The sequence below is a fragment of the Monodon monoceros genome, unplaced genomic scaffold (genome assembly GCF_005190385.1).
Source record: "Monodon monoceros isolate NGI ecotype Baffin Bay Population unplaced genomic scaffold, NGI_Narwhal_1 Super_Scaffold_19, whole genome shotgun sequence".
Lineage (NCBI taxonomy): Eukaryota > Metazoa > Chordata > Mammalia > Artiodactyla > Monodontidae > Monodon > Monodon monoceros.
The window spans coordinates 26,276,795-26,292,427 of record NW_021703775.1 but is presented as its reverse complement, the minus strand read 5'-3'; the positions used below and the strand labels follow the sequence as shown (position 1 = coordinate 26,292,427).

General features: G+C 37.3%; 1 protein-coding gene across 7 annotated transcripts in view; it reads left to right on the top strand.

Annotated features, from left to right (window-relative positions):
- The window catches only part of ALMS1 (ALMS1 centrosome and basal body associated protein), a 225,971-nt gene that overhangs the window by 97,378 nt on the left and 112,960 nt on the right, over positions 1-15,633 (top strand). For all 7 annotated transcript variants that reach the window (XM_029232819.1, XM_029232815.1, XM_029232818.1 and 4 more), the window contains one exon: positions 12,988-14,831. In XM_029232819.1, coding sequence (XP_029088652.1) covers positions 12,988-14,831 — 1,844 coding nt within the window. The remainder of the gene's footprint in view (positions 1-12,987; positions 14,832-15,633) is intronic.

Here is a 15,633-nt window from a genome sequence, read left to right as displayed (position 1 = left end):
AAAAATCTGTTCTCAATTAAGAATACTTCTCTAAATTAGAGTAGAGCAATAGTGCCTCAGTATAATAAAGAATATGTATTTGAAATTAGCAGTCAGCATAGTCAAAGGTCATATACTTTTTTTATACATATAAAACATTTGTGAGTGATGTTACCATAAATGGTCAAGTAGGGAACTCCAGGGCTCCATTTCTGCACAAAAAGAACTAATAAGCTGGCAAAATCTGTCAGAACCAACTTTTGTAGATCTCTGGAATCTAGTCAGAACTTTAAAAAAATATGGGGAATGATTACTAAAGTAAAGAGCTGTTGTACTATAGTAGGAGAGCATTGACTGAGGTATCTTAAATCGTAGCTTTGATGATGACTGACCACACTTCTAATACAGGTTAATAGTTACAGAGGGCACAATACAAACCTTATTCTTAAAAAATTGTTATCGAGTGTTTCAACCTGTCTTACAGCTCCCTGAAGGACTAGTGCAGGAGCTTCCCTTTGCTTTACTCAACTAAAAGCTTTCCCAAGGCTGAGGCAGCTTCCCTGCCAGTGTTTGACAAAAGCATTTAATGGCCAAAGCATAGGCTGCAGCAATCTGGGTCTTGGTATAACAGTCAAGATAAACAATAGGCACACTGAAAAGCTTGGGAAGGAAGCAGTTGAGAAAGGAGATAGATACATGGGGAATAGGACTTTTTAAAGGTCCTGCTTATACTGGGGAATTTAGGAGGCCATGTGCGTGCCCAGAGCTCGACTCATTCTCAGCAAAGGCCTAAGAAGACCTTAAGCTTTCACCTCTGGCCGACCTTTCAGGCTTTGCATTGCACAAGCTATAAGTGAAGGCTGAAGGACCTGTCTAACTAAGTGTTGGAATGCTTCCACATAGAGAAAATCAGAACAGATTGGGAGAAGTTGTTTTCTGTTTTCTTTTTCTTTTTTGGCTGCAGGTGTTTAACAAAACTGTCAAAATAATAGCTGACAGTTAAGCTAAGAGAACACAGACTTCAGTGCCACGCACAACAAAGAATACAAACTTTTTACAAAAGTAGTTCAGAAAAGTATCAAAGAGACAAACAATAACCCACAACAAGCAGCAACACCAAACTCCAGGTAGGGGGGAGAATCTGGTATCCAGAGTTTCCAGACTATATTTGATATGTCCAGTTTTCAACAAATTATGAAACACTTAAAGAAACAAGATATGGCTCTTGTCAGGAGGAGAAATACAGTTTACAGTAACACTACACAGGGATTAAGTCACATATAACTTATATTCAGTTCTCCATTTCTGTGATATTTTTTCCCCATATGTGGATTCAACCAACCACAAACCACGATGTACTGTAGTATTTACTATTGCAAAATATCCACATATAAGTGGACCCTCACAGTTCAAATCCAAGCTGTTCAAAGGTCAACTGTAATTAATAAAAACTGTCCGTGAGGAAGCCCAGGAATTATAAGAAAAAGATTTTAGATCAGCTGTCTTAAATGTGCTCAAAGAGCTAAAGAAAGCTATGGTCAACAATCTAAAGAAAACCAAGAAAAGGATGTGTCACCAAATAGAGATGTCAAAAAAGGGATAGCAATTAGAAAAAGAATCCAAATTCAAATTCTGGAGCTGAAAGTACAATAACTGAAATGAAAAGTCCAACTAGAAGGACACATTTGAGCAGGTCAAACAAAGAATCAGTGAACTTGAAAATAGGTCAGTTGAGATTATCAAGTTTGAAAGCCCAGAAGGAGAAAAGAATGAAGAAAAATTAACGGAGCCATGAGGTACCACCAGCGTACCAACATGTGTATAATGGAAGTCCTAGGGTGAGAGAAAAGAGAAATGGACAGAAATAATACTTGATGAAGTAATTGTTGAAAACTTTACAAATTTGGTGGAAAACATGCATACATACATCCAAGAAGCTTAATGAACTTCAAGCAGGAAAAACTGAAAGAGTTCCACACTGAGACACATTACAGTTGGTCCTTGAACAGTGCGGAGGTTGGGGACTCCGACCCCCCCTCCCCCAACCCCCACCAGTACAGCTGAAAATTCACATATAACTTTACAGTCATCTCTCCGTATCCATGGTTCTGCATCCTCCGATTTAACCAACTGCAGGTCGTTTAGTGCTGTAGTACATATTTATTGAAAAACATGTATGTATGAGCGGTTCTGCATAGTTCAAGACTCGTGTTGTTCAGGGGTCAAGTGAATAGTCAAATTGTTGAAAACCAAAGACAGGAAATCTTGAAAGCAGCAATAGAGAAGCAACTCATCACTTGTAAGGGATCTTCAATAAGATTAGCAGCCAACTTCTCTTTAGAAACCTAAGAGGGCTAAAGGAAGTGGGTTGATATATTTAAAGTGCTGAAGGAAAAAACTGCCAACCAAGAATTCTACATCTGGCAAAACTATCTTTAAAAATATATGAGAATTTAAGACCAGATAAATGTTAACTTAGGAAGTTTGGCATGCAAAAAATGCTACAGGAAGTCAGTCATCCAGGTGAAATGAAAGGACACTAGACATCAACTCAAAGCCATGTGAAGAAATAAAGAACAGTGGTACCACTTCAAACCTACTAGGATAGCTGTATTTAAAAAATGGAAAATAAAAAGTCTTGGCAAGGATATGGAAAAATTGGAACCCTTGTACATTGCTGGTGGGGGTGTAAAATAGTGCAGTCACTGTGGAAACCAGTTTTGCAGTTCCTCAAATAGTTAAACATAGAGTAACAAATAATAATAGTGTGGAATAATGACCTAGCAATTCCACTACTAGGTGTATACCCAAAAGAATTGAAAACAGGTGTTCAAACAAAAAATTGTACATAAGTTTTCATAATAGCACTGTTCACAAAAGCCAAAAGTTGGAAATAGCTAAATGTCCATCAATTAATGAATAGATAAAGAATGTGTGGTATATCCAATACAATGGAATATTATTCAGCCATAAATAGCAATGAATTTCTGATACATGCTACAGTATAGGTGAACCTTGAAAGCATTATGCTGAGTGAAAGAATCCAGATATGAAAGGTCACATATTATTCCATTTATATGAAATATCCAGAATAGGTAAATTAACAGAAGCAGAAAGCTTATTAATAGTTGGCAAATGTTGAGCAGAGAGGGGAGAAGGGGTAGCTGCTTAATGGATATGGGTTTCATTTTGGGTTGATAAAACTTTTGAAACTAGAGAGAGGTGATGGTTATGTACTGGATAGAGGTGGTCTAAATGCTAACAAGTTATATGCATTAAAATGGTTAGCTTCGTGTTATGTGAATTTTACCTCTATAAAACATTTGCATATAAGTTGACTAATATGTTTTTATATTCTGTCTCTGATCTTTTGTGTGTGTTGTGCTTGCTTTTACATTAAACATTCTTCCGAAAGAATGTATTTTACAGAGCTGTATAAATCCACACGCATACAAAGTATTGTTGCTTAGACTTACTGTTGTTTTGAATATAAATAATGAAGTTCGCATCCCAGTAGGTTTAGGGTTGATTTTAAATGTATAGCAAGATTTTCAAGTTTTTCCAGAAAACATTTTAAAAGAAGACTTAGCATACCCATTGGTTCTAGTGCAAGTAGAAATTGCTTTAACTGTTGTAGTTTTTGGTTTTTTTTTAAGTTTTGACTTTGAGGTCCTAAAATATAAAATTATGAACAACTTAGAAAATTAATCCTGTCAAGTAATTCCATGGTAGTTTATAGATTTTTCTAAAATTTTACACTCAAGCTTAAAATAACCCTTATTTATTTTTAAAACATTTGTTTCCATAAATTTATTGATTTTCAAGGGAGTTTTAAAAATAATTTTAATTTTTTAAAAGCTTTACTTATTAATTAATTAATTAATTAATTAATTTGTCTGCACCGTGTGGCTTGTGGGATCTCAGCTCCCCAAGCAGGGATTGAACCAGGGCCCTCGGCAGTGAGAGCATGGAGTCCTAACCACTGGACTGCGAGGCTGTTACCTCAAGGGAGTTTTGCATGAAATAGTAATCCATGTTTCATTTCTTTGTAGAGAGTAGATTTTTACTTTTAGTGCTAGATGACTGTGTATGTGTGGCTGTGTGTGTGCGTGTACATGTGCATGTGTGTGTTTAGTTTTGTTTGTTTTATGTGACAGGGAGGAACTATTATTTCCTTTCTGGTTTGTTACATGAAGTCTGTGACTTGTGATATTAAGCTGAGCAATGAGTGAATAATCTGACAAAATGCAAGTAGCTCTGTTAGGTGAAAATTTTAATTAAGAAATAGTCTGGAAATTCATAAAGGGCATATCAGCTAAAAGTACTTTTGTAACAGCTTTATCTCACTACAATTTATATACAGTAACATTCACCCGTTTAAAATATATAATTCAGTCGTTTTTACTTTATTTACAGAATTGGCCAATAACTAAATTTTAGAACATTTTTACCATTCTACCCCTCCACCTCCATTCCCTTAGCCCTAGACAACCAATAATCTACTTTCTCTCCTTATGGATTTGCCTATTCTGGATGTTTCATATAAATGGAATCATTTAATATGTGATCTTTTGTGACTGCCTTCTTTTTTACTTAGCATAGTATTTTCAAGATTCATCCATGTTGCATTGTAGCATGAATCAGTACTTCAGTACTTTTGATTGCCAGATAATATACCATTGTATAGATATATTGTATTTTATTTATCCATTCACCAGTTGATAGACATGTTGTTTCACTTTTTCGCCATTGTGAATAGTGCTGCTATAAACATAAGTGTACAAGTTTTTGAATGGACATGTTTTCCTATCTCTTGGCTATATATACCTAGAAGTGGAATTGCTAGGACATACGATAACCCTATGTTTAACATCTTAAGGAACTGCCAAACTGTCTTTCAAAAGTAACTGTACCAGGGCTTCCCTGGTGGCGCAGTGGTTGAGTCCGCCTGCCGATGCAGGGGACACGGGTTCGTGCCCCGGTCCGGGAAGATCCCACATGCCGCGGAGCGGCAAGTCCCGTGAGCCATGGCCTCTGAGCCTGCGCATCCGCAGCCTGTGCTCCGCAACGGGAGAGGCCACAGCAGGGAGAGGCCCGCGTACCGCAAAAAAAAAAAAAAAAAAAAAAAAAGTGTACCATTTTACATTCCCACCAACAGTGTATGAGGGTTCTAGTTTCTCATACTAGAAAACCTTTTCAATGTCACTATTTTCTGCCTTTTTGATTATAGTTATTCTGATGGGTATGAAGTGGTGTCTCATCTTGTTTTTAATTTATTTTCCTAATGATTAATGATACTGAATGTCTTTTCATGTGGTTATTTGTCATTTATCTTCTTTGCAGAAACATCTCTATTCAGATCTTTTGCCCATTTTAAAATTTAATTGTCTTTTTACTGTTGAATTGTAATTCTTTGTATATTCTGAATATTAGATTCTTATCAGATATATTGTACGTATTTTCTCAGATTCTTTATACTGTCATTTCACTTTCTTGATGGTGACCTTTGAAGCACAAGTTTTTAATTTTTTTATAAATTTATTTATCTTTGGCTGCATTGGGTCTTCATTGCTGCATGCGGGCTTTCTCTAGTTGTGGCAGACGGGGGCTACTCTTCATTGCAGTGCGTGGGCTTCTCATTATGATGGCTTCTCTTGTTGTGGAGCACAGTCTCTAGGTGCACAGACTTCAGTAGTTGTGGCACACAGGCTCAGTAGTTGTGGCTCACGGACCTTAGAGCTTAGGCTCAGTAGTTGTGGCACATGGGCTTAGTTGCTCCACGGCATGTGGAGTCTTCCAGGACCAGGGCTCGAGCCCGTGTCCCCTACATTGGCAGGCGGATTCTTAACCACTGCGCCACCAGGGAAGTCCTACAAGTTTTTTATTTTGACAAAGTCCAAATTATACTTCTCTTTTATTGCTTGTGCTTTTGGTGTCATATTAAGAAATCATGGCATAACCCACAGTCACAAAAATTCATCAGTATCTTCAAAGAGATTTAGTTTTAGTTCTTATATCTAGGTCTGTGATCTCCTCTGAGGCAATTTTAAATTATTTTTATTTTTAAAAATTGTGCTAAAATAATACATAACAAAATTTATCATCTTAACCATTTTTAACTCTGAAGTTGAATGGTGTTAACTGTGTTAACATAGTTGTCAACCAATCTTCAGGACTCTTTTTCTTATAAAACTGAAACTGTATATCCAGTAAACCACGATCTCCTATCCCCGCCTCTTCTCCAACCCCTGGCAACCACCATTCTAATTGTCTCTGAATTTGATTCCTTTAGGTAGCTCCATAAAAGTGGAATCATACAGTATTTTTCTTTTTGTGACCAACTTATTTTGCTTAAATTGCGTCCTCAAAGTTCATCCATGTTGTAGCATGTGTCAGAGTTTCCTTCCTTTTTAAGGCTGAATAATATTCCATTGTATGTATGTACCACATTTGTTTATCTATTCATCCATCAGTGGCCACTTGAGTTGCTTCCACCTTTTGGCTCTTGTGAATAGTGCTGCTGTGAATATGAGCATATAAATATATCTCCTTGAGACCCTGCTTTTAAATTCTTTTGGTATAGACCCAGAAGTGGAATTGGTAGATCATATGGTCATTCTATTTTTATGTTTTTGTGGAACTGCCATACAGTTTTCGATAGCAGCCATACCATTTTACATTACCATCAGTAGTGCATAAGGATTTAAATTTTTTCACATTCTCACCAACACTTAATACTTTCTGTGTGTTTTTTTTTTTTTTTTTTCGGTATGTGGGCCTCTCACTGTTGTGGCCTCTGCCGCTGCGGAGCACAGGCTCCAACGCGCAGGCTCAGCGGCCATGGCTCACGGGCCCAGCCGCTCCATGGCATGTGGGATCTTCCCGGACCGGAGCAGGAACCCGTGTCCCCTGCATCGGCAGGTGGACTCTCAACCACTGCGCCACCAGGGAAGGCCTGTTTTTTTTTTTTTATAATGGCCATGCCAGGTATGAAGTGACAACTTATTGTGCTTTTGATTTGCATTTTGCTGATGACTATTGATTTGAACAACTTTTCATGGACTTGTTGACTAGGTGTGTATCTTCTTTGGAGAAATGTCTATTCAAGACCTCTACCCATTTTTGAATTGGGTTGTTTTTTTGTTTGAATTGTAAGAATTCTTTATATATTCTAGATATTAACCCTTTATCAGGTATATGATTTGCAGATACTTTTCCCCATTCTGTAGGTTGCCTTTTAGCTCTCTTGATTGTACATTTTGATACAGAGTTTTAAGTTTTGATGTCTAATTTATATATTTTTACTTTTAAAATTTATTATTTTATTTTCCACTTTTTATTTTTCCTACTGAAGTGAATCAAAAGAGTTAATCTGAGTTCCTGTGAAACCCTTTACCACTGAATGCTGTGATGGATTTAAACTCAAATTTGTAAATTTCCTTGTTAAAACTAAATTATATATGAAGGATTCAAATTGTACCTGTCTTTATTTTAATCTAGAGATCTTTAATATTTCAAATTCACTGAAAAATTACCAAACCAGAGCTTATGTAATTAAGATTTCTCTCTTTAAATAAACAACAAAAGTATTAACATTAGTTTTCTTTGAGAAGGGTGATTATATGCACCTGTATTTTTTTTAATTTGGTGTGTATTTTTTTAAATTAATTTTTATTGGAGTATAGCTGCTTTACAATGTTGTGTTAGTTCCTTGTTGTACAGCAAAGTGAATCAGCTATATATATATATACACTCTTTTTTAGATTTCTGTCCCATTTAGGTAACCACAGAGCATTGAGTAGAGTTCCCTGCGCTATACAGTAGGTTCTCGTTAGTTATCAATTTTATACATAGTAGTGTTTTTATGTCAGTCCTAATCTCCCAGTTCATCCCACCTCCCCCTTCACTCCTTGGTAACCATACGTTTGTTCTCTACATCTGTGACTCTATTTCTGCTTTGCAAATAAGTATTTTGAGTTTATTTTTGTGTATGGTGTTACGGGGTGTTCTGATTCAATGCAATCCCTATCAAATTACCAAGGACATTTTTCACAGAATTAGAACAAAAAATTTTACACTTTTTATGGAAACACAAGACCCCAAATAGTGGAAGCAATCTTGAGAAAGATGAACAGAGCTAGAGGAATTAGGCTCCCTGACTTCAGACTATACAACAAAGCTACAGTAATCAAAACAGTATGGTACTGGCCCCAAAACAGAAATATAGGTCATTGGAACTACTGATTTTCTAGAAAGTCCAGAAATAAACCCATGCAGCTATGGCCACCTAATCTATGACAAAGGAGGCAAAAATATACAGTGGAGAAAAGACAGTCTCTTCAATAAGTCGTGCTGGGAAAACTGGACAACTACATATATATTTTTTAATTTTTGTTGCCTGTCCCCTTAGAGGCATTTTTTAATATATGGAGTGCAAATTCATTCTTTTACACATGGATATTTAGTTGTCCCAGCAATGTTTGCTGAAAAGACTATTCTTTCCCTATGAATTTTCTTGGCCTTTTTGTCAATTCATCGTAAATGTTAGTGTTTATTTCTGGACTGTCAGTTCTATTCTCTTGATCTATATATCTGTTCCTGTGCCAGTACCACCCTGTTTTGATTACTGTAGCTGTGTGATAAGTTTTGAAATCAGAACTTGAGTCCTCCAGCTTTGTTCATCATTTTCCAGATTGGTTTGGCTACAGTGGGTCCCTTGAATTTCTGTATGAACTTTGGGATCTGCTTGTCAAGTTTTGCAAAGAAAAAATGCCAGTTGGGGGCTTCCCTGGTGGCGCAGTGGTTGAGAGTCCATCTGCCGATGCAGGGGACACGGGTTTGTGCCCTGGTCCGGGAAGATCCCACATGCCGTGGAGTGCCTGGGCCCGTGAGCCATGGCCGTTGAGCCTGCACGTCTCCGCAGCGGGAGAGGCCACAACAGTGAGAGGCCCACATACCGCAAAAAAAAAAAAAAAAAAAAAAGCCAGTTGGCATTTTGTTAGGAATTGCCTTGAATCTGTAGATCAATATGGGAATATTGCCATCTTAACAATATTAAGTCTTCCTATCCATTGGGCCAGTTTTCCATTTATTCTGATCTTCTGTAATTTCAGTAATGTTTTGTGGTGTACTAGTTTTATTTATTTATTTATTTTGATAAATATATTCTTAAGTATTTTATTCTTATGCTGTTGTGAATGGAATTGTTCTATTTCATTTTTGGATTGTTCACTGTGTATGGAAATGCAGTTGATTTTTGTCTGTTGAGCTCACATCCTAAACTTTAATGAACTTGCTTATTAGTCCTAGTTGGTTTTTTATGATTTCCTTGCTATTTTCTGTGCAGAAGATCATGTCATCTGCAAATAGAGATACTTCTTCCTTTCCTTTTTGGATTTCTTTAAGTTGCTTTCTAGATTGCCCTGGCTAGAACCTCCAGATGATAAGAGGAAGTATGGACATACTTGTGTTGGTCTTATCCTAAGGAAAAAGCATCTGATCTTTCACTATTTAGTATAATGTTAGCTGTGCATGTTTTGTAAATGCCATTCATCTGTTTGAGGAAGTCCCTTTCATTTATAGTTTACTGAGTGATTTTATCATTAAAGAGTGTTGAATTTTTTAAAAAAGTGTTGGATTTTGTTGAGTTAAATAGTAGCTTTTAACATGTGATACATTGTTGGGATATAAGATAAGTTTTTACGGCTTATCTGGAAAAGGTTATATGAAAATACTAAAATTTATTTGCCAAATACCAAAGCTATAAGAATTTTTTAAATGGAAAAGTTATTTGAAAGCTGTTTATAATTATTATAAAGCTTGAAAGAGGTGATGGAAGGCTGTAGGGTTTGGAGTGTTCCAAAGAATTGTAAGATACAGATTATTGGAAAGGAGGAAGAAATGTCTTTTGGGATGAATATAAATCTAATCATGCCCTGCTTTAAGAGGCTGGACTAAGTTTATGATTCTCAGTCATTGGAGTATTTATTTCCAATTGGAATATTTATTTCCCAGTGATATGTCAGGCAGTGTCAGGGTAATAAGAAGCCATGGAATAAATATCACATTTTTAAAGTGTTTTTTTGTCCAGTGGTGTTTAATTAGTTTGTTGGCTTTTTAAAAATATAAACATTTTACTTTGAAGTAATTGTAGATTCTCATAAAGTAGTAAGAAATAATATAGAAAGATTGCTTTTCCCCTTTACCTAGTTTCCAACAATGATGACGTCTTGCAAATCTGTAACAATATATCACAACCAGGATAATGACATTGATACAGTCAGGCTACTTAATGTTTACACCACAGCAAGGGTCCCTTATGTTGCCCTGTAATAGCTACATCCACTTCTCTCTTACTCCCATTGCTTTCTTAACCCCTGGCAACCATTAATCTAGTTTCTATTTCTATAATTTTGCCATTTTAAGACTCGTATAGATGAAATCATACAGTGTGCAGTCATTTAGTATTGGCTTTTTTTCACTCAGCATAATTCTCTGCAGAATATTCAATATGAACAGTCTGTTCATTTTTATTGATGTGTAGTATTCTATGGTATGGATGTACTACAATTTGTTTAAATATGTACCTGTTGAATGACAACTTGGTAGTTTTCTAGTTGTTCGCTATTACAAATAAACCTGCTATAGACATTCCTCTGCAGGTTTTTGATGAACATAGGTCTTTATTACTATTGCTGGGTCATATGGTAATTGTATGTTTTAAATTCTTGAGAACTTCCACACCATTTGTACTGTTTGACGTTTGTACCATTTTACATTCCCACTGGTAATGTGTGAGTGATCTCATTACTCCACAGCCACACCAGCATTTGATGTTGTCATTATTTTTTTTTAATTTATTTATTCTATTTTTATTATTTATGTTTTGGCTGCGTTGGGTCTTCGTTGCTGCACGGGCTTTCTCTAGTTGCAGCGAGCAGGGGCTACTCTTCGTTGTGGTGTGTGGGCTTCTCATTGTGGTGGCTTCTCTTGTTGCAGAGCGCGGGCTCTAGGCTCATGGGCTCTAGAGCACAGGCTCAGTAGTTGTGGCTCATGGGCTCTAGAGCACAGGCTCAGTAGTTGTGGCTCACAGGCTCTAGAGCACAGGCCCAGTAGTTGTGTTGCACGGGCTTAGTTGCTCCATGGCATGTGGGATCTTCCCAGACCAGGGCTGAAACCCGTGTCCCCTGCATTGGCAGGCGGATTCTTAATCACTGCACCACCAGGGAAGTCCTGTCGTTATTTTTTATTTTAGCCATTCTCTGATAGGTGTGTTGTGATATTTCATTGTGGTTTTAAGTTCCATTTCCTTAATGATTAATGGTGTTGAACATCTTTCCATGCCCTTATTTCCCATCTCTGTCCTGTTCAGTGAAATGTATATGTTTTTGCCCCTTTTGGGGGACTGGATTGTTTTTAAATTTTTTTTTTTTTTACTCCTCAATTTTGAGAGTTCTTTGTAAGTTTTTTATTGGATATGAGATTTGCAAATCTTTTCTTCCAGTCTGCAGCTGGGAGAGAGAGAGGCACCTCATTATTGTTAAGTGGGAATGAAAGCTGTCTCCCCATGTCGTCTCTGCTGACATCACAGGGAGGGGTAGCTCATTACTAGCCATCAGGGGTGAAAATAGTTCTGGGATCTTGCTTGACCATCTCTAATTCCACATTGGCCTGGATGTTGGGGTTCCTTATTAGAGTTTTGAAAGGATAGATCTCAAGCTCCTCACTTGGCTTTTGCTGGTGTGAGTGTGGGTGAGGCCACAGTGTTTTTCTGTGATGTTTGGCTGGAAGAGAGCAGTTATTGTCTAAAAGTTTTGTGTCTTGCTAAACTTTACCTTTGCTTGTTTTTTAGCTAATGAGAGCAGGTTTTTGTTAGAGCTTTTGTGCTGTATGTGCTCTTCTGTGCTCTTTGTTCATGGGTCGCTGCCTTCACCTCCAAGTCTGGGATATTTGAAGTAAAAAGAAAACCCAGGGATCTCACTACCTTGTTACTCCTCAGGTCCCAAGGTCCCTAGCCAGTCTGCCTTTTTCTCTATACCTTTCAGATTCTTTTCAAGTTTGTTGTATATATAATATCCAGGATTTTTAGTTGTGCTTAGCAGGAGGAATAGGGAAAAGTACATCTCCTCCATTATGTGACAAATGGCACCATAATTTAAAATATTTTTATATGAAATCAAATGTGGCACTAAAGTTAAATAGAATGCCAGGTTATAACTTTATAGGTAAAACACCGAAATCTCAAAGAAATGTTATATTTATCAGCACTGATCCTATACCCCAGAAAGAGGTACTAGTTCTTTTTCCTATTGTTAATGGTAAATATTAGGTTGTAGGCCAAGCTTCTGTAACAAAGAGACTCAAATACAGTGGCTCAAATAAGGTAGAACTGTATTTTTCTCTCATATCCAGGGTAGGAAAGAAAGCTCTGCTTCTTGAGGTCTTCTGAGGAACCAAACTGGGTGGGCAGCTGAGCCATCCTTACATTTGGCTTCCCAAGATTGTTCTAGACATCACCATTTTCAGTTGGCAAAGGTAATGGTGATGGTAATGATGGTTGGGGTAGGGAAACATAGAGGTCAGGAACTTGATTTTTTTAAGGACAGGAACCAGAAATTGTATTTACTGCTTTTGCTCACATCCCATTGGCCTACACCTAGTCACATGGTCACATCTGGCTGCAAAAGAAACTGGAAATGTCTCTGCTGGTAGTCATGTGACCAGCAGAAGTTGGGGTAAGGGACCTCTGTTACTAGAACAAAAAAGGTGAGTAGTAGTCTTTGCTTTTGTTACTTCAGTGAAAATTTTTAGAAGAAATTAACTGTGTGGTCTTATTTATCATGAGCCATTTTATTCTATAGTTAGCTGTATTTTTCTTGTTGTGTTCTTACCTGTTTCATTATAAAAGATCAACATTACCTTCATGGTCAGATCTTAGCCTAGATAGGAATCTAATTTTTATATAACTATTTGGACTACTTCAAGTAAGAACTTGTTTATATCTTCTAGGGTTTACAGAGTCCACAGGGGATAGAATGCAAGCCAGAAGCTGTATGTAGTCACATTATTATTGAGAGCCATGAAAAAGGATGTTTCAGGACTCTAACAGCTGAACGGCCACAATTGGACAGCCACCCTTGTGTTTTCAGATCTGCTGAACCCTCAGAAATGATCAGAGGACAACGGAGCCCATCATCATGGACAACCGGGCACATCAACCTTGCCAAGTCACTGGACCAGAACAACTCCCATTTCAAAGTTTGGAATTCATTGCAGTTACAAAGTCATTCCCCATTTCAAAACTTTATAGGTGATGACTTGAAAATTAGCAAGGGTCTTCGAATGCCATTCCGTGAAAAGTTGGACCCTTGGCTGTCAGAATTAGTAGAACCTGCTTGTATGCCACCTGAAGAAATGGATTGTCAGTCGTCATCACAAATGCTGCCCCCAGAACCCATGAAAAAGTTTACTACCTCCATCATTTTCTCATCTCACCGACATTCTAAATGCTTTTCAGATTCCTCTTTTCTTAAGGTTGGTGTTACTGAAGGTAGCCAGTGTACTGGAGCATCTGTGGGGCTAGTTAATTCTCATATCACTGAAGAGCAAAATCCTCCTAGAGATCTAAAAGAGAAAACCTCTTCCCCTTCATCATTTAAAATCATTAGTCAGTCACCAGATAAAGCTGTGACTATTTTAGCAGAAAATAGTAGGCAAAGCCAAAAATTATCTGTTGCACATTCTCACCAAGAAGAAAAACCCTTAGAAAGATCAGATTTTAAAGGCAGTCATTCTAAACCCAGTACCAGTGCAAATGATAGCAATTTCAAGGAAGTTCATTTTTCTGATAACGATACTCTCATTAGCATGGGCAGACCCAGTTCCACACTAGGAGTAAAAGAGAAGAATGTAACTATAACTCCAGATCTTCCTTCGAACATTTTTCTTGGACAAGAGCTCTTTGAACAAAGCAAAGCCTCACATGCAGATCACCGTGTGAGAAAACACAATTCTCCCCCTCCTCAACATCAGGATCATGTAGCTGCAAATCTCCCTTGTCGTATTTTTCTTGAAAAACGAGAACTCTTTAAACAAAGCAAGACCCAACATAAAGATAATCAGTTGAGAGAAAACCACTCTCCCCTTCCTCAAAGTCAGGATTATATAGCTTCAGACCTTCCTTCTCGCATTTTTCTTGAACAACGTCAGCTCTTTGAACAAAGCAAAGCCCCAGATGTAGATCACCACATGGGAGAACACCATTCTTCCTTTCCTCAAGATCAGGATTATATAGTAGAAAAGAATAATCAACATGAGCCTAAATTACACATTTCTGATATGATAAATGTTGAAGCCAAATTCAGTGATGTGGCCTCCCCATCAGCCCCAAATCAATGTACAGTAGTAACATCTGCATCTACTCCACCTTCAAATAGAAAAGCACTTTCTTGTGTTCGTATAACTCTTTGTCCCAAGACTCCTTCCAAGTTGGATAGTGGAACCTTAGATAAAAGATTTCATTCATTGGATCCTGCCTCTAAAACAAGGATGAATAGTGAGTTTAACTCTGACCTACAGACTATATCTTCAGAATCATTGGAACCAACCTCCACATTATTGACCAGTAAACCTGTAGCACAGGATCAAGAATCTTTAGATTTTCTAGGACCTAAATCTTCACCGGACTTCCAAGTCGTACAGCCTCCTCTTCCAGATAGTAATATTATTTCCCAGGACTTGAAAACCATACCTTTTCAGAATAGCCAGATAGTAACCTCAAGGCAAACACAAGTGAACATTTCAGATTTGGAAGGATATTCCAATCCAGAAGGGACTCCGGTATCTGCAGTTCGGTGAGTCTCATTGTGATTACAAGCAAGCTGATGGAATTTATGATAAAGGGTTTAAAATACTTAAGCAAATGTAAGTTCTTGGGGGAGAGGCAGTATGATTTCTCTTAGGGGAGGTTGTATCTGCCTAAGCTAGAATTCTGTCAAGGAATAAACACCTAACTAAGAGAAAACACCTGAGAGTAATGTATTTATACTCTCAAAGAGCTTTTGGAAAATGACTTGACATCAAGTATTTTAAAACACTGAATTACTCTAAGAAGAATCTTTGATCATTGAGTGGTACAATTTACTAATTCCTTATTTATTACATTGGAAATATGCTGAAGACCAGGCTTTGCTCCCTCTCCCCCTCTCTTTGTTTCCATTTCATGATTCCCCTCAAATATTTAGTACTTAGAATGAAAAAAGTGAAATTTCCTGGCAGACATCACTTCAGCCAAGTTGTCAAGGTTAACATCACCAGTAATGCACGTCAACCTAATGTGGTCCCTGATGTGATGCCTTATTACTTCACAATGATTGTAGGAATGGAAACCCAATTCAGGGATAAATGCATTAGATTTATACTATTCAGATTGATTTTAAGACTGTCATTGATTCAGTTTTACATTAATGAGTCTTTTACCGTATGGCTAAACGAATTACTGTCTGTGTTTAATGTTTCCACCTTACAGTTGAGAAGGTAGTATTTCAGAGTGGAGAGCACTGGCCTTACAAAGAGGGAAAAAATGTGTAATCGACATCCGCATGTGGTAGTCATGGCAGTGAGGGACTTAAATATGTTATCTCATTTAATACTTGT